General features: G+C 42.1%; 1 protein-coding gene across 4 annotated transcripts in view; it reads left to right on the top strand.

The window, feature by feature from the left end:
• The window catches only part of DYM (dymeclin), a 389,895-nt gene that overhangs the window by 333,968 nt on the left and 29,578 nt on the right, over positions 1–26,349 (top strand). For all 4 annotated transcript variants that reach the window (XM_073343514.2, XM_073343512.2, XM_073343513.2 and 1 more), the window contains one exon: positions 13,727–13,840. In XM_073343514.2, coding sequence (XP_073199615.1) covers positions 13,727–13,840 — 114 coding nt within the window. The remainder of the gene's footprint in view (positions 1–13,726; positions 13,841–26,349) is intronic.

Genomic DNA, 26,349 nt, shown 5'->3' with positions numbered 1-26,349 from the left:
TAAGTATTTTCTAGTATGAAATTTAGTGGTGCCTTTAATATTTATATATTTAGGACCTGGATGATGATACTAGAAAATAACAAATGTTAAGGTTCAGTAGATCAGTATTTTGGCCTCCATTAGTTGGTATTTATACAGTAATTAAATGCAAATAGTTTTTTACCATCTCTTCTGGCCATAGTTCAGGCATACTGTTGGCTAGTTACACTCCAGTGATTTACTGATATTTTAATTTAATCTCACCAATGGTTTGTTTTCTTCTTTACTAGAAGAGCCAAATTAGCATTAGCAGCCTTATTTAGAAATTTAGATGGTAATTCACCACATTTCAAATCCATCGCCCTCTTTCAGTTTGGGTAACCAAATGAGTAGGTATAGATTAGCCAAATGGTACAGATTCATTCTGGCCCTGATCATAGCAAGGGAGGACAGAGGATTGGTTGATTTAAAAAACAAACAAACAACATATTTATATTCTGCAGGAGCACTTGGCATTTATAAAAATGAGGCCAGAGCCAGTGGTATAGGGAGCAGCTGGTATGCCGCCTTCCCTATCCAATCTTTTCCCTGGACCTGCAGCGTTCCACTTTTGTGTCATTGTATCTGCTGCATACAGTGGGGAACACACATGACCCGCTGAAGCTTTAGCTACGGTTAAGTGCTTTTTTTCCACAACTGCACCGTATCTAAACCTGAGCATAATTGTTATCTTTCTGTGGAAAAGTAAATGAAATGAAAACCACGAGTGTTTGAGTATAAAACAAAACTTGTTTTCATTTTTCCCTTCAGTTTTAATTAACCTGCTTTATAATTACAGATTGCTGTGTACCAAAATATTTTCCTTCTCCCACTTCTCTCTTAATTGTGCAATGCTGATATCCATGCCATGTAGTCCTTATTAGTTGCTCCTTTGACATTTGAGGTCACTAATGAGAAGAGATGCACTAAAATTGTTAAAGAAGCTCTTGTTATATGAGACATTACAAATACAGCATTTGAATACCCATAGTAATTCCAGGAGCTCCCTTTGACTTCAATAGGCATTCTACATGCACAGCATGGTTTCCAAGATCAGACTCCTAATTATCAGGAATTTACTGTAATTTTGTCCTACTAAGAGCAATGGATTCAAGCTGCTGGAGCTTTAAGCTCTACAGCATGTTGAATTTCTTGTTGCAGTGGTTACCTAATTTTTCATGTGATGTTACTAAAAGCCTGTTTGTGAGTCGTGTATTGGGTTACTTTTACTTTAAAATACCACAGGAGTTTGACACACTTCTAAAGATCCATAAGCAAAGCCATTTTCATTCTTCTCTGAAGTGGCTCAATTGCTGTTCTTTCTCCTCCACCCACTGTTTTCATTTTGCCAAAGATTTTTGAGGGGTAGAGTTCAGACCTCAAAATGCCCCAGGGTCTTTTGCAGCTACAGTGTTCAAAGGATGTAATGATGCCGGATTGGCGAGAAGAGGTGACCTATAGTACTTCATTTACAGGGTGTGGGAATGGGAACAATGTTCCATCTAGACTAACTGAATAACTAACTAACCTTCACAGTTCCCCAGTGAGGTGGGTAGCCTCTGTACTTATTTTATCAAGAGGTTTGACTTGTCTGTGACCACGCGAGTCAGAGGCAGAGCCAGGAATAGAGCCCTGGCATTGCTGCCTGACAACCCATGCCCGCTAGGCTACGCCTTCTGTGGAAGACAGAGGCGTTCTTCCCCATGTAACAGTTAAATGTGGATTTACTAATGTAACCATTTAAACAAAACCCTTTAATGTTAGGATATAGGATAATGCCAGGCAGGTTCTGAAGCCTTCTAACTATTTAAAGCCTTCCAAGGGAGTGTCTTGAAGTTTTAAATAACTTCTTTGTTAGGAAAGCAAAGATGTCAGAAATTTTATTTTTAAAATGTACCTGTCACCAGCTAGCAGATGGTGAGAGCTGTCAGCTTTCCCATCTGAATAAATGATTGGACTCAACAGACTCCTCTCCTCACCCCCAGTCCAGAAGTAGTGCCTGCACAGTCGCCCTTCCCTGGAGAAAAGAATCAGTCTTTTTTAGACTGTAGTTGCGAAACCATATGGACAAGTCCTCCCAACACTCTCAAGAGAGTAGTAAGGAGTGTTACCCCCACTTTACAGATGGAAACACTGAGGCAATGAGGTTAAGACCACAGAAGGCGTAAGCATCTGAATAGAGCCCAAGTGTCCCTGACTCCCAGAACTGTGCTCTTGCCACTACATTTCCCTTCTCTGCTCTGTGGACTTGATCCTGCCATTATATGGTTCTCAGGGTGCTGCAGAGTGCATGGAGTCCTGTGGGAGGATGCTGACCACCCTATGGAGTGGCACACAATCTAAAGCCCATCTTTGTGCAGGGATTCGCCCATGCAGCAGGAAACAGCCCCCCCCCCCCCATGGAAAGTTGGTGCCAAGGATGATTTAATGGCTTCACAACACTGCAAAGGGGGATTCCATCTGGAGTCTCTCTCTGACCGGCAGTGGTCAGCCAAGGCTGGCCAGCCTTCAGACATGCCTCTTCTCCAGCAGCTGCCCAGTCCTTTTCTCTTTGACCACACTAAACATTCTCTTTGTGTTTCGGGTGCAGCTGCCCAGTCCCTGGCTACATGATGGCCCCTAAGCTTCCAGCTGTAGGGATATTTGGCAGTGGGACGGCATCTTCCTCATGCCTTCTAACTCACTTGTCTGACTCTGCAGAGATTGTGATGCCACATGCCGACTCCACCCATCATCACCCTTATCTGACCCCTACCACATGGCAAAGGTGTGTAGCTCTCCACACCAGGTGCCACTGGGGACTCCTGCTAGCAGGGGTGCTGCGCTCATCACTTATGCAGACCCCATTCGTGCAGTACCGCTACTCCTCGCACAGCTGGCAGGATCAGGAGTCACCAGCAAAATCCTGCTTACAGAGTGGAATCATTCTCCCTTCACACTGGACATAGGATTTTTCCCACTTAAACTGTAAGCAGCATGAAAGCGTTCAGTGCAGAAGGTAGCTGATGGTTTATCCAGTGTGAAAAATCTGTAGAGTTTTTCATACAGTGGTCACTGTTAAAAACTTGCTCAGCTGCCTTAGATAACTAATAACTTTGTCTCAGTATTTGAAGTATTCAAGTTATTCCCTAGAGGTAATGTTGCAGATACCGATGTAACCTCTATATTTATGGTAGGTGTTTAAGGGTAACCAGAGTAAAAAGCACTTTCCAATGTAAACTTGACATTAATTATATTTCCCTTCTCTGTATCTTTTATAAACAAATTAGTAGTCACCATCACAGTATGACTGGGAACATATGGGCACACTTATGACTGGGAACATATGGGCATACTGTAAACAATAGACTGAAATCAAAATACCTTCCATTTACTATTAATTTACTTTTAAATTTAGAAAGTCATCTTCCTGGGATATTGTGTATCTTGTTGAGCTAAATGGGATATTCTTGCTCTGGCTCATCTAGCACAGAGGAATGGTATGATTTCTATTCCGACTTACTACTGAAACCCCGCATTGCAGACTGTGTACCTGTCTTTATTCCACAAATGATCCCTAATTTGGTAAACAGCCTCATATGTCCCTGGAGTTTGATAGAGGCTCCTAACAGGTAATTGCTAGGGCTGGACCTGTGCCAGGAATGTCATGGAGAGTCATTGACTTCATTACTTTCACGACTGCTGTGAGAGTTGGATGGATGTGATAAGTAGTTGAACAAACTACATTAGGAGCTGCTAAAATCCTTGTTTGATAGGTAGGCTGATAGAGAGCAGGAGCTCAGCAGCATCAGTGTGATGATGAAGATGATCAGCCCAGTGTTTTCTAGTGAGAACTTTAATTCCGCGGTGTGTCTCATGGCTCCCATCTCCCTTCCCAGTTAGAGACTTCTAAATTAGGAGATTTGGCTTGGCTCTAATATGGCAGCTTTTATTTTTGGGCCTGTTATTACAGAACTTATACTGCGCATGAGCACTCTTTTGCATTAAAAATGGAATGCAAAGGTTATTTTTGGTACCAAACACTGTTAATGGCTTGTGGGGTTTCTTTTGTTCAGTTAGGTTTTTTTTACTACATTTCCACTTTCTGAAAATGTATGCTGGAAAAATTGCAGCCTTGCTGATTACAAGAGTCTGTTGAAATATTCCCAATGAAAGATTTTTCATGATAATTTGCCTGGTTTTGATTTGTAAAACTTACCCAGTACTGTAGCATTCTTACAATATTTAATAATTTTCCGTGAAAGGGTCACTTGAAAATGGTCCCAGAGTTCCACAGAAGGTTCTCAGATTATTTAGTGAACCTACTCTGAGCTTTAAGGTCCCGCCAGGTGTGTTTACTGTTACTTTGGGTTTGATGTTGAACCTTTTGCACAGTTCTCATTGCTGATGCCTGAGGCCACTGTTGTTAGGGCTAAAGAGACAGAGGGTCTGTTTCACCTGTGCTGCAGGCCAGTAGGGGCCAACAGCAGTCACCATACTCTAGCCATGTGTTACTTTTATGTATTGATCTATGTCTTCCTAAGGGATCTGCTTAGGTGAGGTGCTGATCCTTACTGTCTGTTCTCATGAGATGTTTGTTTTGTCCCCTTCTTCTTTTGATTTGCTTGAGGGTTTGGCATGTTACTCAGTGTGTGATGACCCATGCTGCAAATCTAAAATATCAAACCTCGGAATATAAAAGTGCCTTTCTGTTTTCACCATTTTAAAAAAGTCAAGATTTTTGTATTTATTGCAGGCTATTTTCCTCTTTCACAGAGTTAACCTTGAAAATTGTGGGCTGAGATGGCAGCAATGAATCCTGCTGTTGTTTTTATCTCTGAAAGAAAGTTGAGTTGTGAGATTGCTAGTTAGACAGACAGTGGGTCTGCACTGCAAAGGCTCACAGGCTCTGCAGCACTTCAGCTTAACCTGAAATAGAATCCAAGCTGAGGAAATGCAGATGAGTGGATATGTTTTTAGAAGCTTTGGTTTTTAATACGCATTTTATAAATATTTCTTTATTTCAAAATGTCAAATGGCTTCAGCAGACAGGCAAAATGATAGACATTTTGGATTCTCTGCCATTTCTTAAAAAACACCAAAACACCTTTATCATAAATTATCCTTGCAATCTAGTTGTGTGATATGAAAAGAGGAACTAAAGGTGCATCTCTACTGGGAAATTGACAAAGTGGGACAAAAATTGTTTAGGCACTATTGTCAACCAGGCCAAACTGCTTTGAATACCCATTACAGAAAAGTGCTTTCTGTAATAGGGGAGGGAAGCCGTTTGGCCCTGACTACACTGATCACCAAAGATTATTCGATGAGTCGAAAGAATAGAAAGATTATTTCGATGAGTCGAAAGAATAGTAAATATGGCAGGCGACCAGCTTGGCTTAATGGTGAAATTCTAGCGGATCTTAAACATAAAAAAGAAGCTTACAAGAAGTGGAAGGTTGGACATATGACCAGGGAAGAGTATAAAAATATTGCTTGGGCATGTAGGAATGATATCAGGAGGGCCAAATCGCACCTGGAGCTGCAGCTAGCAAGAGATGTCAAGAGTAACAAGAAGGGTTTCTTCAGGTATGCTGGCAACAAGAAGAAAGCCAAGGAAAATGTGGGCCCCTTACTGAATGAGGGAGGCAACCTAGTGACAGAGGATGTGGAAAAAGCTAATGTACTCAATGCTTTTTTTGCCTCTGTCTTCACTAACAAGGTCAGCTCCCAGACTGATGCGCTGGGCATCACAAAATGGGGAAGAGATGGCCAGCCCTCTGTGGAGATAGAGGTGGTTAGGGACTATTTAGAAAAGCTGGACGTGCACAAGTCCATGGGGCCGGACGAGTTGCATCCGAGAGTGCTGAAGGAATTGGCGGCTGTGATTGCAGAGCCATTGGCCATTATCTTTGAAAACTCGTGGCGAACGGGGGAAGTCCCGGATGACTGGAAAAAGGCTAATGTAGTGCCAATCTTTAAAAAAGGGAAGAAGGAGGATCCAGGGAACTACAGGCCAGTCAGCCTCACCTCAGTCCCTGGAAAAATCATGGAGCAGGTCCTCAAAGAATCAATCCTGAAGCACTTGCATGAGAGGAAAGTGATCAGGAACAGCCAGCATGGATTCACCAAGGGAAGGTCATGCCTGACTAATCTAATTGCCTTTTATGATGAGATTACTGGTTCTGTGGATGAAGGGAAAGCAGTGGATGTATTGTTTCTTGACTTTAGCAAAGCTTTTGACACGGTCTCCCACAGTATTCTTGTCAGCAAGTTAAGGAAGTATGGGTTGGATGAATGCACTATAAGGTGGGTAGAAAGCTGGCTAGATTGTCGGGCTCAACGGGTAGTGATCAATGGCTCCATGTCTAGTTGGCAGCCGGTATCAAGTGGAGTGCCCCAAGGGTCGGTCCTGGGGCCGGTTTTGTTCAATATCTTCATAAATGATCTGGAGGATGGTGTGGATTGCACTCTCAGCAAATTTGCGGATGATACTAAACTGGGAGGAGTGGTAGATACGCTGGAGGGGAGGGATAGGATACAGAAGGACCTAGACAAATCGGAGGATTGGGCCAAAAGAAATCTGATGAGGTTCAATAAGGATAAGTGCAGGGTCCTGCACTTAGGATGGAAGAATCCAATGCACCGCTACAGACTAGGGACCGAATGGCTAGGCAGCAGTTCTGCGGAAAAGGACCTAGGGGTGACAGTGGACGAGAAGCTGGATATGAGTCAGCAGTGTGCCCTTGTTGCCAAGAAGGCCAATGGCATTTTGGGATGTATAAGTAGGGGCATAGTGAGCAGATCGAGGGACGTGATCGTTCCCCTCTATTCGACATTGGTGAGGCCTCATCTGGAGTACTGTGTCCAGTTTTGGGCCCCACACTACAAGAAGGATGTGGATAAATTGGAGAGAGTCCAGCGAAGGGCAACAAAAATGATTAGGGGTCTGGAACACATGACTTATGAGGAGAAGCTGAGGGAGCTGGGATTGTTTAGCCTGCAGAAGAGAAGAATGAGGGGGGATTTGATAGCTGCTTTCAACTACCTGAAAGGGGGTTCCAAAGAGGATGGCTCTAGACTGTTCTCAATGGTAGCAGATGACAGAACGAGGAGTAATGGTCTCAAGTTGCAGTGGGGGAGGTTTAGATTGGATATTAGGAAAAACTTTTTCACTAAGAGGGTGGTGAAACACTGGAATGCATTACCTACGGAGGTGGTAGAATCTCCTTCCTTAGAGGTTTTTAAGGTCAGGCTTGACAAAGCCCTGGCTGGGATGATTTAGTTGGGGATTGGTCCTGCTTCAAGCAGGGGATTGGACTAGATGACCTTCAGGGGTCCCTTCCAACCCTGATATTCTATGATTCTATGATTCTATTCAATCCCTTTTAAAGGTTGGGCCAGGGTGGAGGAACAACTTTTTACCATGGGTCATCTTCTTTCTGTAGACAGGATTCTTGTATATTTAAATTTGTAGGGCTTTAAATAATTCAGAGGGACTAGCCTGGGTTGCCCATTTTCATCTTTGAAGTTACTTACTGTTTCCATCAGACCAGTTGCTCAAATGATTAGAGAGAACAATCACTTCCAAGATATCAAAATGGATACTATGGAATATAAAAGTCCTCAATACATGGAAACTATTCTTCTTTTGGCCTCAAACCCTCCTTGCAAAAGGTAGAAAAAATGTGTGTTTACCCTCAGGTTTTAAAATAACTATGATAAAACTGAAGCACTTTCAATTTCACAAGCCTTCTTTTAAGTAAGCAAGAGGTTGAGTTGAGGTTTCAGTTAATTATTGGGATTTATTTAAATATAGTTATTTAGGAGTGGGATCTAGTTAAGCATCTTGACCACTGGAAAATACAGTAAAAGCTGTTTTATCCAGCATATTCAGCACCCCACACCCCTTCCTGTGCCCCAACGCACTGCCCTGAGCCCCCTCCTGCACCCACACTGCCTCCCAGAGCCCACGCTCCACACCGCCTCCTGCGCCCCAACCCTCTGCCGGCCCCACGCCAACCAGACTATGAACCGGAATTTCAATGAAGATCAGAAATGATGATTTATAGAGCTTTCCGATTGGTGAAGTGCTGGATAAAACGGCTTTTATTGTACTTAGCTTTTATTGAATAACTCCTAATTCTAAAAATGATTTTCTGTCTGTAATGAATTATTTGTATCTGATTTTTCCTTCTTTTTCTGAAAACAAACAAAAAACCAGTCTAAACTACCACCCACAACATCTTACCATAATACATCTGCACGTTTGTTTGGATTAATAAATTGTATAAAATCAGTTACCTTGTGTTACAGCAGAATAGATGTATAAAATCAGTTACCTTGTGTTACAGCAGAGAAGTGGCTTGGAGGAAGAAAGGTGGTGTTCTTCTCTCCAAGCTGTTTTGTAGGTACCATGGTTTTCTTTGCCCATACTGGTTGAATATTGAACAATACCGTACCACTGTTGTTGTTTTTTTCACCATTCACCTCAACACATGATATACCTCTTCATTTCTCTGAGAAGCTGCCATCAAAGTCAGACTTGAGCTATGTGGCTTGAAATACTTTGTATACTATGCCATATATACAGGTTTCAGAGTAACAGCCATGTTAGTCTGTATTCGCAAAAAGAAAAGGAGTACTTGTGGCACCTTAGAGACTAACCAATTTATTTGAGCATGAGCTTTCGTGAGCTACAGCTCATTTCATCGGATGCATACCGTGGAAACTGCAGAAGACATTATATACACAGAGACCATGAAACAATACCTCCTCCCGCCCCACTCTCCTGCTGGTAATAGCTTATCTAAAGTGATCATCAAGTTGGGCCATTTCCAGCACAAATCCAGGTTTTCTCACCCTCCGCCCCCCACCACACACAAACTCACTCTCCTGCTGGTAATAGCCCATCCAAAGTGACCACTCTCTTTAAAATGTGTATGATAATCAAGGTGGGCCATTTCCAGCACAAATCCAGGTTTTCTCACTCCCCCACCCCCCTCCAAAAACCACACACACAAACTCACTCTCTTTGGAGGGGGGTGGGGGGATGAGAAAACCTGGATTTGTGCTGGAAATGGCCCACCTTGATTATCATACACATTTTAAAGAGAGTGGTCACTTTGGATGGGCTATTACCAGCAGGAGAGTGAGTTTGTGTGTGGTGGGGGGCGGAGGGTGAGAAAACCTGGATTTGTGCTGGAAATGGCCCAACTTGATGATCACTTTAGATAAGCTATTACCAGCAGGAGAGTGGGGTGGAAGGAGGTATTGTTTCATGGTCTCTGTGTATATAATGTCTTCTGCAGCTGTAGCTCACGAAAGCTCATGCTCAAATAAATTGGTTAGTCTTTAAGGTGCCACAAGTACTCCTTTTCTTTTTGCAGTTTCTACAGTATGCATCCGATGAAGTGAGCTGTAGCTCACGAAAGCTCATGCTCAAATAAATTGGTTAGTCTCTAAGGTGCCACAAGTACTCCTTTTCTTTATGCCATATATAGTGCATCTCTTTTTTTGTAAACCCAGTGGTTCACTTGGGAGATTTTAATATTTGGGTTAAAAATGGAATTACTCAACTATGCCATCTAATCGATAACTATAAGGTCCTAACACTTAAACAATTGTATATTTTTATCTTAATATATCTATTTATTTAGATTTCAGTCTTAAACTCCACACCAAAGAATACCCATCCAAAGCTCTGTGTGCTTTGACATACATTGAAAACACAATATTGGAGATAAAAGTAAAAATTGACCAAAGCAGCAGCTCTTCCTCCCACTTACCTCTATATGAAATACAAGATTACTTACACATATATTGGTATCTTTTCCTCATTGTTTTACACAAAATGGTGCACACAATACCAGGATTGCCCACAATTCCTTCAACAGAAATCGTTTTGTGTGGAGCGATCTTATATAGCTTGGTTAGATACATGAGGTAACTTTTTTGTTCAGTGAAGCCACAAATACACATATTAAAACATTGTATTGTATTTAGGCTAGACATATCAAGATTAAATAAATAAATATAGATCCACTTTATCAAGTGTTCACATGCTCCCAGTATTTTTGGGTATTTCCCATTATTTAATTAAACGCCCATCTTAGCCAGTGAGCTGTTAGCATTATTTGCTTGACAGAACATTTCAAACATAATAATTTTATGTCCTTTGCGTAACACATTGCTTAAGGACAAGATATTTATGTGTGGTGTAAAAGATGTGTCTGTTGGTTTGATGGGACTGACTAAAAGTTAAAAGATTTTGTAACTTTATAGGTTTCAGAGTAACAGCCGTGTTAGTCTGTATTCCCAAAAAGAAAAGGAGTACTTGTGGCACCTTAGAGACTAACCAATTTATTTGAGCATGAGCTTTCATGAGCTACAGCTCATTTCATCGGATGCATACCGTGGAAACTGCAGAAGACATTATATACACAGAGATCATGAAACAATACCTCCTCCCACCCCACTGTCCTGCTGGTAATAGCTTATCTAAAGTGATCATCAAGTTGGGCCATTTCCAGCACAAATACAGGTTTTCTCACTCTCCACCCCCCCACACACACAAACTCACTCTCCTGCTGGTAATAGCCCATCCAAAGTGACAACTCTCTACACAATGTGCATGATGTGGTCAGTTTGGATGAGCTATTGCCAGCAACAGGAGAGTGAGTTTGTGTGTGTATGGGGGTGGGGGGGTGAGAAAACCTGGATTTGTGCTGGAAATGGCCCACCTTGATTATTATGCACATTGTAGGGAGAGTGGTCACTTTGGATGGGCTATTACCAGCAGGATAGTGAGTTTGTGTGTGTGGTTTTTGGAGGGGGGTGACGGGGTGAGAGAACCTGGATTTGTGCAGGAAATGGCCCACCTTGATTATCATACACATTTTAAAGAGAGTGGTCACTTTGGATGGGCTATTACCAGCAGGAGAGTGAGTTTGTGTGTGGGGGGGTGGAGGGTGAGAAAACCTGGATTTGTGCTGGAAATGGCCCAGCTTGATGATCACTTTAGATAAGCTATTACCAGCAGGACAGTGGGGTGGGAGGAGGTATTGTCTCATGATCTCTGTGTGTATATAAAGTCTGCTGCAGTATCCACGGTATGCATCCGATGAAGTGAGCTGTAGCTCACGAAAGCTCATGCTCAAATAAATTGGTTAGTCTCTAAGGTGCCACAAGTACTCCTTTTCTTTTTTGTAACTTTATAATGACATATCCAAACCACTTTTTTAACTGTATTATTTCCCTTTAAACCGTTGCTTAAATTCTCTTGTGAAAAGGATCCCTGCAGTGATTGTAATATAATATTTTTGTATTTAATTTGTTTTGTACTTTGCAATTTCCAGAGAAGATTGCTCTGCAGCCTGGCAAATCTACCTGTTCTGAAAGGTAGCAGAGTTTGCAGGCTCAGGGTAAAGGAGTGCCTAATTTGAATCCCAAAGTAATCAAGCCATCAGCTGTCTTTGTTTTACTAACAGCAGCCCAGTTGTGAGGCATAATTAGGTTAATGGTTCCTGGCTCCAGCTGTGTGTCTCACTCAACAGAACAAAGGCAGCTCCGCTGAGATTTTATAATACAGTATGCTTTTTTTAAAAAACTTGGAGATGATTAACAAAGGTTACTTCAGTGTGCTAGAGTTGTAAAGCTTCAGATGCATAATGTGGAATTACTGCTTTTCTAAAATGACGCACACAGTTTCACCCATCTAGACTGCATCCCCACATTACAGGAACATGTACACAGACGTATTTGCATATGGAATATGTACACTGATTTGGGTATTTGCATATGGAGATAGTCAATTAGACATCCAACTACTCACTTGTGCATGCAGACTTGTGGTATTTCTGTAGGCCCAGTAAGTACATGCAGTTGTGCTCTGGGAATTGGGTTCTGAATTGTCCCCCTTTTTCGTAGAACTGCAGGCAGGATCTTGTGTCCTTGGTCAGAATTTCTCCTCTCTTCCCTCTTGTACACTGTACTGTGCTTCATGGTTGCCACCATCTTCCAGATGAACTAATGTCAAGTGCTTTAGGTTCTTTGGGGATGAAAGGAGCTAGAGAAATGTAGGATGACTGAATTATTGTTCAGTGTTGTTCCAAATCAGGAACTGGGGCCGGACCACCTGCTTCTACTGGAACCTGAAGGTGAATGATGGGGCTGAACCCCTGACTGACAGGGCAAGCTGGACCAGAGAAGGGAGAATAAAATATGGCCCGTGGGGTGCATGAGGAGTTCAGAACTTTGGGGGAGCAGCAATAGGAAGGGACAAACAGGGTAGACATGTGGGGAACCTGGATGTATGCTTAGTTTTAATCACTGTGATTTGGGTACCTCTGAAGTTCCACTCTAGTGTTGCCAACTCTCGCAGTTTTAGCACCCTATTTCATGATTTTTTTAAATCCCCAGTCCTTGGGAGTCATGTGATTACATGCAAATCTCAGTTTCCATTTTTGAAAACAAAAGTACATTTCTGGCCATCGTGGTTGTGGAGAAAAGCTTGAAAAGTTGGACCCTAAAGGCTCAAAATGTAGAGGTGCACACATGAAACTAAAAAAAATTTCCTGATTTGGAGGGACCTGACTCATGATATTTGGACACTTGGGATTGGCGATACTGCCAGCCACCTGTCTATGGTCTGTGATTTGTGTGGGTTTTGGATCTCTTCCCTCCACACTCCACCTTTATTAACACTGAGTCCCAAACCCTGTGCTCCCTGGGTGCCTCGTTTCTCTGCTCACTCTGCCTCTGGTTTAGTTACGTTGATGGGTTTATTCTATTTTTCTTTAACCCCAGTAATCACCCACTCCTTGGGGCTCAGCCAGCTTATAGCTGGAGAGGCAGAGAGCCAGGGCAGTAGTTTGTTCAGTGATTGTTCTCAGTGTATGGGTCTGGGAAGAGTGCTCATTTCCCAGTTTTCCAAGAGCAGCAAAATCTCAAGTTAGCACCAAGATACTACTTTGAATGTGAGAGTTGGCATCTCTGAATACTTGAGTCCAACTGTGATGGAAACATTAATCTATCCCATTTTCTAAAATTGATGCTTTGCTTCAACCACAAGTTATTGGTCCTGAGGCAGGAATAATTGGATAACATTTTATGGTCTGTATTATGCTAGAGGTTAGACTGCCAAAGCAAGATTGTTCCCAACAGTGCTTTTGCTAATCCTTTCTCCAGTCTAGTTTTGAAATTGTTTTTGCAATGTGACATCCACTGTGAAGCCTTAGGTAGTCCATGAATTTGTTTCAATAGAAACTGACTCGTTATAAGCCTGTTTCAGTCACATTTTACCCAGAAGTTTTCTTGTATATATATAACAGTGGAAGAAATAAATCAGGTATTGCACAGATTTCTGTTGTTTAGGAAACTTTCTACGTGTGCACATTAGCAACATAATATATATGAACAGAATGTCAACAGATCTGTTGATGCTGGCACTAAAAATTGTAAATCTATTAACTGAATTGCATTGCTAAATAAACTGTATTAAATTAATCATCCACCAACATTGACCATTGAAGAATGCTGATAATTTTTATTAACTTGCCATAAATCAACAAATTTCTTGATTGTGGCGTAAGTAATTACGAGTGCTTTGAAAAGAACAGTTTAAAGATATTCTGATCAAGAGAGGGAGAGAAAATGATTGTTTCATTTGTAAACTGGTAAAATTATCTCTTTCTTGCACTTGTTTATATGTTATCACTTTCTATTACAGGTAATCAGCTTTTTCAGCTCACGGTTAGAGCAAGCTGGAGCCCAGCTGTCAGTGGAGAGAGTTCTGGAAATTATCAAACAAGGAGCTGTTGCATTGCCCAAAGACAGACTAAGAGTAAGTGGTGTCAAAGACTTAGTCAATTCAAATGTAATGTTCCAATTAATTATGTCAAAATGTCTTTTTTCTTTTGAGGTCAGGTCATACAGTACTGCATTATGGATTGTAATATGCTTGTGTTTTAATTTAAAATACCTCATTAGTTTGGACTGTAAGCTTATGTTTGGATTTTGTGTGTGTGTGTGTGAAATGTATTTTCTTGCTTTGCTAGTGAATTTTGGTGCCTACGATTTGGAGAAATTAGAACACGTCCAAGGTGGGGCTTTCTCATAATGTCTCAGAGATGGAGTCTTTTCTCTTTGACCACACTAAACATTCTCAACCAGGCCCTCCTCATTTCCCATTTTTACTACTGCGTCGTCATCCTCTCTGGCCTTCCAGACACCCACATTGCTCCCTTCAAGTCCATTCAAAACACGGCTAAGATCATTTTCCTGACCCATGGTTTGGGGGTAGGAACAAAATGGTCTAGTGGTAACAAGCCTACGGCCTGGGTAATCCTAATGTTGCTCAGCCACAAGCATCCTGGGCGAGCCACTTAATCTACCCAGAGCTTCAGTTCCCCATCTGTATAATAGGGATTATAGCACTTTCCTACCTCTCAGGGGAGTGTTATGAGGGTAAAATCCACTAATGATTGTGTGATACTACAGAAATGAGGGCCATATAAGTACCTAGATAGGTAGATGTAACTCCTGTATTTGAAACACTCCCCCTTCTCCACTACATCAAATAGATGCTTTGTAATCCTTATATTTAAGGCTCTTCACAGCCCAACCCTCCCTCAATATCCAATCTTGTATTACTGCATTGTTTCTCTCTACTGCTGTTCCGCTGACAATGCCACCTTCCAGCACCCATTCATCTACATCTTACACCACCACCTTTGCACTCTCTTCCATGCTGTCCCTTACGCATTGTACTCCTTCCCCTGTCTAGTCTATAAAGCCACTACTTTGTCCTTCATCAGATTCCTCCTCCAGATCCGCTTCTAGTGTGGTACTTTCAGGAAACTATCGACTGATAATAGTGTATGGCAGAGGATGAATGACCAGTTGTGACTGCTGATATTTTATTGATTTGTATCTTATTTAAAAAAAAAATCCCAGGAACCATCTAGCTGTGCATGTAATTAGTCTATGTAAGCACATGTTTTTATTACAGTTTCCTTCATCTTCCTTGTTCCACTTCCTCTGGTACCACAGAGACTGTCTGAAAATGAACACTACATCTTGAGTCATTTCCATTCCATGTATGGAATTGTTTGAGAAAAAGCATTCTTGTATGAATAAATAAAGCTCCAGGTAATCAAAAGATTAATAGTGTTGCTTGACATAAATTCATTGTTAGATAGTGAATTGAAGTACACAAAGATCTGAGGTTTATTCATTACCTTTTTCCAAAAGCCACCCAAGTTAGAGACAGGGCCGGAAGAGAGGCCAGGCATTCTGACTGCCAGTCTGCTACTCTGATCACTAGACAACACTTGCTCCCAAATACTGACTTTAGTATTGTTGCCCCATTGCTGACCAAAGGTCAGATCAGAGCAGGTCAGTTTTTTGTCTGGAGCAGATATCAGTGATTCAGAGTCAAGGTTTTCCTTAGTGTGTCTGTGTGTTTGTTTATAAAATGTACACAAGCCCCATTTTCTCAAGTGGGTGGTAACAAACAGTAGTCCAAGCAACTGTCTCTTGCAGAAACCTCAGGGCAGGCCCCTCAGCCCTGTCCCTCAAAAGAAGCTGTTTTGTGCCTCTGTCTCTCTCTCTCTCTCTGTCCATGGCGCCTCATAGCTCTTCCTGTTGTAGCCCCTGACTTTTTCACCTGGGAAACTCCTAGCCCAAGGCTAGAGTAGATGCCTGAAGGGCAGCTTCAGCATCTACCCTCTTTTTCTGCAGCAGCACTGCGCCATAAAAAGAACCTCAGAGCTTCAACTACCAGACAAAGGAGAGTGCCTTAATCCTATAATACCGTGAATGACTCTCTGGGTATGGCACTGCATGCCATGGTTAGCTCCGTCCACAGGGAGTTTCGTCTTGAGTGCTCAAACATCAGTAATCCCTGATGTTGAGTGAGGTTGATGAACAGTAAACAGGCCCTGGGGTGGAAGGGTGAGGACTGAAGCCGTCCTTTCCCTCACTGACTCAAGGCAGACACGCATCCTGGTAGCTCCATTCTTGACTCGGTTATTGTGGGCTTAGTGGAAGAAATAACTTCAGATTAATTAGATTTACTTAGATTTTGAGCATATTGTTGGAGCCATTGTTGAAGTACGAAAAAATGTAAACCAAAAAAAAAGCACTTGCAGCCATGACCCTGATCTGCACAGTGGTGCTTATGCATTTCACTGTACTCCATGCCACTCCTCGTCACTTTCACACTGGGAAGTGGCATGTGACTGACAGGAACACATACCTGTAACTCAAATGCAAATGTCAGATTGCTAATTAAATTGACCTTTTTTAGGTAAATATGTGAAAAATCATCCCCTGAATCAATTTGGCAAATACATGCCAAGAACTGGAGGCTCTGTGTCTTAGTATCCTTACAAGAAGCAACCTCACTGCTCTTCAAGATAAACCTAGTGTAATTAACATGACTTTAAATCATGTGCTTTTAGCCATACACTGTGTAAGTCAGGGAAAGTCCAAGCTGAGTAATTAGCCTTTTAGAAGACTCCTGCATAAACAGAGAGATAAAGGGCAGGTGCTGAAATCAAGAACTGGTTATTTCTCTTTCAGCCTGAGAGAGAAGATAAATTAAGCTAATAAGCCTGGGACTGAGGTGGAAACCACAGCTCATAGATAGAGCTGTCTCCTTTGCAGACAAGCAGGCCACAATCCAGGCTCCCTTTTTTATTGCAGAAGCTTATTAAAGGCAATTTAAAGATCATGGTGATAGGTGAAAATTGGTCTTCGTGTCTCGCTCTCTCTTTTAGATTCACAAGTTGTCTTTTCTTCCTTTCAGTGAATCCTCTGTAGTTTGAGGATTAGGAACGTGAGAGAAGTGAGACTGTGTCTGGAGTCTGGGATTTATCTCAGGATTTTCAATGGGAGTTAGCCAGCAGATAACTGCTATTTTACAATAAGTGGGAAAACTTGTTCTGAATGCCAGATATTAACTGGAAGCTGACATTTGGGTTCATGGAGTGAGCACACTTGAGAGACCACATTTCATGCTTTTGAAAGAAATTCCCCACTGGCTAAGCCATTTAAACTAAAATCATTTTATTTTTACAAGCACTTGCTTAAGTTGGGTTTCCGCCCTGCCTGAATTTTCCCACTGCGTTGATTTGTATTTGCTTCTTTTTTCTCTGTTTCTTTATCATCTCTCCCTGTGCTCGACAGAAGCAGTTATGCTCTTATACTGTGCCTCTCTGATATGAGTCAAGCATGCAACAGTCATTAGAACTTGTTCTAGTTTTACGAGCAATAAAATTCACTCAACAAAATGGAAAAGGGAAAAAACCTTTCTCCGTCCAATCCCTGGACCCTGACTGAACAAAAAAACAGGGTTTGAGTGTTCAGGGCACGTCTCAGGGTATGTCAACAAAGCATTTTGGAGCGAGCCTCCCAGCTCAGGTCACTTCCGAGTCCGAGCTCCAACCCATGCCTCAATTTCAAGGCACTGTCTATACAGCTATTTTTAGGGCACTAGCATGAGCCCTGCTAGGCCAAGTCTGTCGACCTGGGCTGGGAGGTTCACTCCAGAAACCCTGTGTAAACATACCCTCTGAGGCTTGCTCCTCTCTTAGCTGAGCAGTTCCAGGTCCTTCAACTCCTGTTTGTTACATCGGAAGCAAGCCCTTAGTCACCAGATAGCAGGGGGTAGGGAGGGAATGGGAAATTGGAGACAAGATAGTTCCTGAGTGCTGCCTAACAGCTGTCCCAGAACTGCAGTACAGCCTTGGCATACCATCCAGCTGGTTTCAGGAGTACTGTCAACCCCAAAAGTTAGTCCATCAGAAGACAGACAATGAAATTGTGGTTATAATTAAAATAAATCGTGGTTTTGGGCCAAGGTGGCAATGGAGGACTCCGTCTTCTGGTCGCTAAATTGTAGGGCTTGTCTGCACTGCAAAGTTAACTCGAGTTATAGCTCAAGAGTTGCCCCTAACTTGACTCTTGTCCATGCACAAAACCCTTAATTTGAGTGCAGTGGTGCTTTTCACTCAAGTTGGCTGGCCCAAGAGAGGGGGTATAGACTTAAGCTAGAGTGAGCACAACATGTCTGCTGCTAACGTAACCACTGCAGCATCGACACAGGCTAGCATCACTCAACTGCCTCTAATTCTCCAGTGTTTTCCCACAAGTCCCCCCATGCGCTCAGAAAGGACAGACAAGTTCTCCCACAATACAGTGTGAAAGAATTCGTAGAGCAGCTTATCTTACTGCAGTCCTAAAAATCCTAGCATGTGCCCTCCGAAATCTTAGCACAAGTGCGTGTGGTGCTAGTATGGCTGCAGCAACTCAAGTGTGTTTTCACAGTGTGGCTACTCTCACTTTGAGCTAAGCTAACTTGAGAGGCGTAACTGGACTGTAGATAACTCAAGTTAGCTCTGCAGCGAAGACATACCCTTCGAGGAAAGTGCCTTTTACCTCCCAGAAATTGGAGGGAGGAAGCTCCTGAATTTACAATGCAGAGGGCAGGCAATTTGCTGGTTCTGCTCCTGACTTCTCAGAAGCCTGGAAGGGTTCTGTTCTCTCCTCTGGGGTGATCAGAAGGGCGTTGGCATTTTTTGTTCACTTCCTTGCCCCTTTATGAGACTCATAGTCCGGTACTGTCTGAGCCCATGAAGAGTGAGGGGAGTGCCATTCAGCAAAGAAATACTGGGTTCATAAATCTTGTGCAGTATGAAATCAACCCCCACATTGGTGTAACTTGCAAATAATTGACTTATATTGGCAACTGCAGTTCGATACTAGAGTGAGTCATCCTCGGTCTTCCATTGCACTGGGATTCTCAGATACTGGCCTTGGCCTGTAGAACACTTTTTCATCAAGGCTGGCTAGACAGCTTGGGCCTCTGTTTGAATGCAGACACTGCCACGGTTATGCTTGCCATTGCTAGCTTCCAACTATATTACTGCAATGTGCTCTTCAGTGTTTATTGTATATCTGGTGCAAAATGAAAAGACCCACGTCCTGAGTACATTGGGTCACTATGTGTACGTTAAACCAGTGCTCCATGCTGTGGATTGACCACCTATTTGCATTTGGGTCCAAGATCCAAGGATCTCTCAAAGCTAAGTGACATTGGCAACAAAATGGCAGATGAAATTCAATGTTGATAAATGCAAAGTAATGCACGTTAGAAAACATAATCCCAACTATACATATAAAATGATGGGGTCTAAATTAGCTGTTACCACTCAAGGAAGAGATCTTGGAGTCATTGTGGATAGTTCTCTGAAAACATCCACTCAGTGTGCAGTGGCAGTCAAAAAAGCAAACAGAATGTTGGGAATCATTAAGAAAGGGATAATGATAAGACAGAAAATATCATATTGCTTCCATATAAATCCATGGTATGCCCACATCTCGAATACTGCGTGCAGATGTGGTCGTCAAATCTCTAAAAAAGATATATTGGAATTGAAAAGGGAAACAAAAATTATTAGGGGTACGGAATGGCTTTTGTATGAGGAGAGATTAATAAGGCTGGGACTTTTCAGCTTGGAAAAGAGACGACTAAGGGGGAATATGATAGAGGTTTATAAAATCTTGACTTTTGTGGAGAGAGTAAATAAGTAAGTGTTGTTTACTCCTCCTCCTAACACAAGAACTAGGGTTCACCACATGAAATTAATAGGCAGCAGGTTTAAAACAAACCAAAGGAAGAATTTCTTCACACAACGCACAGTCAGCCTGGGAACTCTTTGCCAGAGGATGTTTTGAAGGCCAACAGGGTTCAAAAAAGAACTAGATAAATTCATGGAGGATAGGTCCGTCAGTGGCTATTACCCAGAATGGGCAGGGATGGTGCCCCTAGCCTCTGTTTGCCCAAAGCTCGGAATGAGCAACAGGAGATGGATCACTTGATGATTACCTGTTCTGTTCATTCCCTCTGGGGCACCTGGCATTGGCCACTGTCGGAAGACAGGACACTGGGCTAGATGGACCTTTGGTCTGATCCAGTATAGCCGTTCTTATGTAATTGAGGGTATTGGTTACAATCTGTAAAACCTTACATGGTCTAGGGTGCAACTACGTGGGAGATCATCCCTCACTCTCTGAACCATGACATCAGTTGATATCAGCTGGATTGCTCTTGCTGATGATTCATGGAGTTTCACTGTAGGAGTCCTTGCAACAGGGCATTCCCCACTGAGTTCCCCAGTGCTTGGAGGTCATGCTGCTGTGCTGTGCCAGAACAAGACTTTGAGGAGTTTCAGGGCACAATGCAAGGCACATTTGTTTACACAGGCCTTTAATTAAGCTATTGCAGACATACGGTTTACTAATTTAAACGGGTTGTCTCTGCCTGTGACTGTTTTATGTTTGTTTTAATTGTTGTAATAGTGCCCAGCTGCCATGGACGCTGGGCACTGCATAAGAATATGTAAATTAATGCCACATGGCATTGCAAAGGAGAAAATGGCAGATTAATGATGGAGACTAGGGATTGTGGGGCGTAGTGCTGGGTGAGGGAGACAGAAAACTTCCTAAAATAAATTTATCAGATTTTTCTCCATATTTATGTTTTTCTGCTCTGGAAGGTCAAGGATCTGACAGTACTGGAAACTGACTGTGTCTAATACATCCTTAGATCTGACATTATGCAGGCAGCTGTAATGCAGACTTCCCTTTACTAACCCACAGCTGCTGTTAACCCTTAACCTGAGGAATATCAAACTGGAAGGAGGAATATAGGATGTATTTTTGGCAAACTGCTTTTGCGGCTTTCAAAAACTGATATACGTAGTGGTTTTATTGGGGCAGCATGGACCATGACTAAAAATGAAAGCACAGTTCTAGTGTATGTCTACAGACCAAAGCAATGCAACTCAGACGTTGGGCTGAATGTCATTGTTTCACAGTGAAAGAGACTAAGGCCTGGTCTGCAGCTAAAATTTAGGTTCTCATACCCGGTGTGACATAGTTGAGTCAACCTAACCCCCACTGTAGCAGACACAGCCAAATCGGCTGAAGAATTCTTCTGTCATCTTAGCTCACCATCTCTCGAGGGAGCAGATTTACTGCAGCAACAGAAAAATCCCTTCTGTTGCTGTAGTAAGTGCCTATGCTACAGTAGACAAGCTGCAGCTTTGCCACTGTGGTGCTTGTAGTGTAGACATACCCCTAGAGATATCACTTTCTCACTTTGGAGCTGTTTGAGAAGCAGTGAATAATAATTCATGTTCCTTTTGAAAGCATTCATACCTAGAGGTCATATTCTCACAGGCTTTTGGCAGAGAAGAATGTGCTGCTTGTCCCTCAACAAATATGCTTTGGGACAGTCAGGTGTTCCAGGAACAATTATGTGAAGCGTTGTGACAGGACTTATGACAGTAGATGGCCCCATTGAGGATGGTGCCCAAGGGCTTGTCTACGTACAAACTTGCACTGGTTTAATTAAATAGCCTTAGTTAAAGTGGTTGAAAACCCTTGTGTGGAAGCTCTTATTTAATAGTGGCTTATTTCCATTTAGTTTCAACCTGTTCCTAATTGTCTTAAACTAAGGCTGTGTTTACACTAGCACTTCTGTCGGTAAAACTTTTGTCCCTTGGACAAAAAAAAAACCCACCCCTGACCGATGTAAATTTCAGCGACAAAAGCACCGGTGCAAATAGCGCTGTGTCGGCGGGAGACACTCTCCACTGACATAGCTACCACCACTGGTTGGGGGTGGTCTAATTATGCCAATGGAAGATCATTCGTCTGTCAGCATAAAGCAGCTGCACAGGAGACCTTACAGCGGTGCGGCTGTAAGGTCTGTAGTGTAGACAGAGCCTAAATTGAAATAAGAGCCCACACAGGGATTTACACCAGTTTAACTAAAGGGGAGTTTAAGGGGAGTTATTCCGGAATAGCTATTCCTGATTAACTCCATGTGTGGACACTCTTATTTTGGAATGAGAGTGCCTCAGGCCTGTCTATGCTATGGGTGCAGCAACGACACAGCTACAGCACCGTAGCACAGGTCTAAATAACAGTGTAAATGGTGAGGCACTGCTTAGGTGAATGGAGCAAAGACACGCCAGAACCTCGAGGTATATACCGTACAAGGCTCTCTACACACACAGTCAGTGCCTCCCCCATCTACACTGCTGTTTTTAGCAACATAGCATCCTGCTGCCGCCCCAATCCTGGAACCTTTCTCTGCTGCAGGGAAAGGCTCTGGCAGGGGGAGGCAGCAGGAAACAGCTATGTCCGCTCCCTGCCATAGGGAGCTGCTGGAGCCTTTCTCCACTGCCCCCTGCCTATCAGAGCTTTTCCCCACTGCTAGAGTCTTTCCCTGTGGCACTGCTCTTTATACCCTGGCTAGGGAGGCGAGCAGTGTGTGTGTGTGCTCTACTCGGTGCTGTAAGTATAGACATAGTCTCCAGCACTACATCAACATCGCTATGGCAAGTAAGGGGGGAGGTTTGAGCACTGGCCTGCTAAACCCAGGGTTGTGAGTTCAATCCTTGAGGGTGCCATTTAGGGATCTGGGGCAAAAATTGGGGATTGGTCCTGCTTTGAGCAGGGGGTTGGACTAGATGACCTCCCGAGGTCCCTTCCAACCCTGATATTCTATGATTAAGTGCACGGAAATAACTTAGCAGCAGCAGTTTTGAGATCCACAATCATTTGAAAAATGGGTTGACCTCAGTTGCGATGATGCTCTCAAAAACCCATCGCTGAAACTTTCTTCGTCTAAAATGTATTTCAGCAGGCTCTGAAGAGATGAAATATGGCCTATTTCTATGTCCATACAATATATATAGTGCAAATACTGTAGATGAGGGGGATGAGTTAGTGATCAACTACTAACAAAGCTGTTTTCCAAGCCATGTTTCCAGTATAAGTTGTAAAAATGCATGTAAGTTGGAAGCTTTAAGGAAAGTGAAATAAATGTATAGTGTGACTGTTTGGAATGTAGTTCAGCTTGAAACATTCAATAAGTGAGAAGCTTCATATTACTGAACCTCTAGACTTTTAAAATGTTTGCTTAATGTGGTGAGTCATTTGTAAAGCATATTGATATAAAAAAGATTGTTTTTGTGTTAGAATTTTTAAATCTAAAAAGCAACGAAAATGCCCAATACAATTACTGCTCCACTAAACCTATATATGGAATTTTAAATGTTGCACATTCCAAGATTTGGCTTACTTTGGTGGTATAAGAAAAGTTCTTTTGCACATAAGGTCCTAGTTACAGTCAAGTTATCTGTCAAAAGATTGCCAGGTCTAGCAGCAGTAGTGTATACCATGGCATCTACAACCTCTGTGTGGCACTCCCAAAGAGAGTTAGTTAATGTTGTAATAGATACCATATTTATACATTACTTTCAAGACTGTTTGAAAAGGGGATGTGCAGTCCACCTCTCCCCAGGTGTCTTCTGGATATGAAAATTCTATAATATACATTTTTATTAAATTATTTTTATAGGCTTATGTGCAAAAATAACCCTCAAGTGGCTTTAGGAAACTCATTTCAAAAATGTGGCTGCTCTTGAGAACCCAAACAACTTAGGTTTGCTTTTATATTGCAGCTGTCAGTCATTTCAGGAATTAAAACAGCATTTTCGCTTAAATTTGTTTCAAGGGCCTGCTATGGATTCTTCCAGCAGTGATGGTGGGGAAACCTAGTAAATGGGAGGTGGGGTGCCGAGGGGAGGAATTAAAAAGCAACTTATTGGCATTGCTAACCAGGGCTAGTAAGAAACAGCAATTTTAGTTTACTTGTACTCCTGGCACAAAGTCAAAGCTACAGTAATGCTTTTCTGACACCTCCCTATCAAAGAGTAATATAAACATCATTACAGCATCAGCATAGGAAAATATGCATTAGCAACCTCTTGAGTCTCTGCTCTTTAAACTCTTTCCCATGTAATATTAGATTCTCACTGTAAACGAGCCAGAATGTTTTCCAGCAGAAAATAATAATCATGCCTTCAACTTGGAAAGAGCACTCCATAAAACTTTTTCTTTGTAGATCAAGAGTAAACAGAGAACTTCAGCTCTGTTTCCCTCCTAAAACGTGCATTCCTATTCCTTAGCATTTTAAAGATTCATGGTTGAACTACTGGCCCTAATTAAGTCAGTGGGGCCAGGATTTTGCCCTGTAGTTTTAAATGTTATGAACCATTACTACTAGTTTAATAATAGGAAACAAGGACTATTCCAACTCCTAGTAAAGTTAACAGGAGTCTCCAGTGGGAGTAGATCAGGCCCCCAAATGGTATGGGGACTTGACTGCGGGGCTGGGATTCAGGTCTCCTGGGTTCTTTGCTTGGCTCTTCTATTGGCTCATTGTAAAACTGTGAGTTTCAATCCCTTGGTTTCCCTCTTTGTAAAACAAGTTTAATTCTTGCCTACTTCATAAATCCAGGCCTATTCTTTGTCAAGTGTTTTGAGATACTCAGATAAATGATGCTATTTAAGCATATGTTGTTCATTTTTATTATGACCACTATTTTGTAATAGTGGCACTGGTGCAATATTTTACCAGAATATTTCACAATGAACATATATACATGTTGCTTTTCTAATCGTGTGTCACCTGTGGAGCCAACTTAGCAATAGTAGTTTGCATTGCTGTTGCCTAGATGTAGGTGACCAGAGTCTTACTCCCCATATCAGCAGGGACTGAGGATGCTGCACAGCGATCATGTTTATTCTTTAGTAGAGGCAGGCATCCATCACCCTGATCAACAGGCCGATTAGAAGAGCACTTGTTGGATTTGTGTCCAGTCTGCTTTGGCCTTATCCCCTCACAGATAACTCTTGCATCAGTAAATATTTCATTGTTATCCAGTAAAGTCACTACTCATGTACACTTGCTATTCCCTCAGTTACCTTACCCACTTTTAAATCCACACCTCTGTCCATCTTGCCATGCATTTGGGGTCACAGGACTGGTATATCTCGTATAGCACGCCAACATGTTTTTCTTCTTATGCATATGTAAGTGGAGCAGCAAAGTGGAATTTAGGAGACCCCAGTGCTTCAAACATGTTGCCAATTTCACTTTGCTGCTCTGCACTCTAATGGAGCTGAATAGCAGGGGTTATGGAAGCAAAGTAATGTTGAGTGGGTGGGAAAAGATGGGATTAGTAGCATGGCTAATGAGGAAATCTCAGCTTGAGGGAGCTGTGGGTGAGTCTTGAGTACCATATTGCCACTTTTCTCTCCCAATCTAACTGTTGGGTGCCTGAGTGTTGAAGTTGCTGGTAAATCACATACTCCATAGAACCTGCCTAAGGAATCATCTCATTTGCATTGCATTATGCTTACAATGAGAGAGTGCTGAAATGTCTTCATTTTGCTTTGGCTAGTAACCTCAGAAGCTATTTATAAATTTCTGTCCTTCAGTAGAGGTTTTCAGTTAAGTCACCCAGTTTACAATACACCATAACCTGTAGTATATTGCCTTTCATTCTCATACCACAGCCAATGAGCTATGTTTGCTGCTGAAGAGAGAAGAAAATACTCTTCCTATTTTCAATACCTTAATACTTGAATTGTGGAGCAGGGGTGGAGAGAAATCATATATATGTAACGTATATAGCACTAACTGCTTTAACCAAAGGGTATTAATAATACTTAGCATTTAGATGCTCCTTTCTATCTTCAGAATGCTTTGCAATCATAACTAATCCTCCCAGTGTCCAGGTAAGGTAAATCGTATCTTCCCCATTTTACAGATGGGGAATCTGAAGTACAGAGGATTTAAGTTACTTGACTAAGGCCACAGAAGGTACTCAGTGTCAACTGGGATTATGACTCCTGGAGTTCCTAGCTCTGAATTCTAAAATTAAACCATGCTGCTCTCTCCAAGGTGCATTCTGGTATTCATGTACCTTGCTTACAAACCAGGGTTTGAATGGTAAATACTTAACATGGAGAACTTTCCTTTTTTAATGTATCCACCCTGGGATTATCAAACACAGAACCATCCCTTCAGTTTGGACCTCAAGTACAATATACCTTAGATCCCAGCAAATCAGTGTATGATTATATCATGATAAAGTGTGAAATGAATCAGATGAGCAAAATTTTCCTTCAAAGTGAAGAATTTCTCCTGTGGTTACTACAGCAATAGAAGATGCAGGGAAAATGAGTTCTGACATTTGGGCTAAGAGCGAGCATATAATATTTCTCTGACTTTCCTGGTTTCCTTTTTTAATATTTTGTTGTTCATCAGTGAAATTGTGCTCTTTCTTGTAAACTCTAGAACCTATAGCCTTTTTCTCCCTGTTACTGTGACATCTGTTTGTGAGGGTGCAGCTAATCAGCTACAGACTCCACTGCTAATCTAAGCCTGCAAGCCACTTGAAAAGTTAGCCAGTATTTTGTAATGAA

The sequence above is a fragment of the Lepidochelys kempii genome, chromosome 5 (assembly GCF_965140285.1).
Source record: "Lepidochelys kempii isolate rLepKem1 chromosome 5, rLepKem1.hap1, whole genome shotgun sequence".
Classification (NCBI taxonomy): Eukaryota; Metazoa; Chordata; order Testudines; family Cheloniidae; genus Lepidochelys; species Lepidochelys kempii.
Note: the sequence above shows the minus strand (reverse complement) of the source record. Positions and strands in the feature narration are given on the sequence as shown.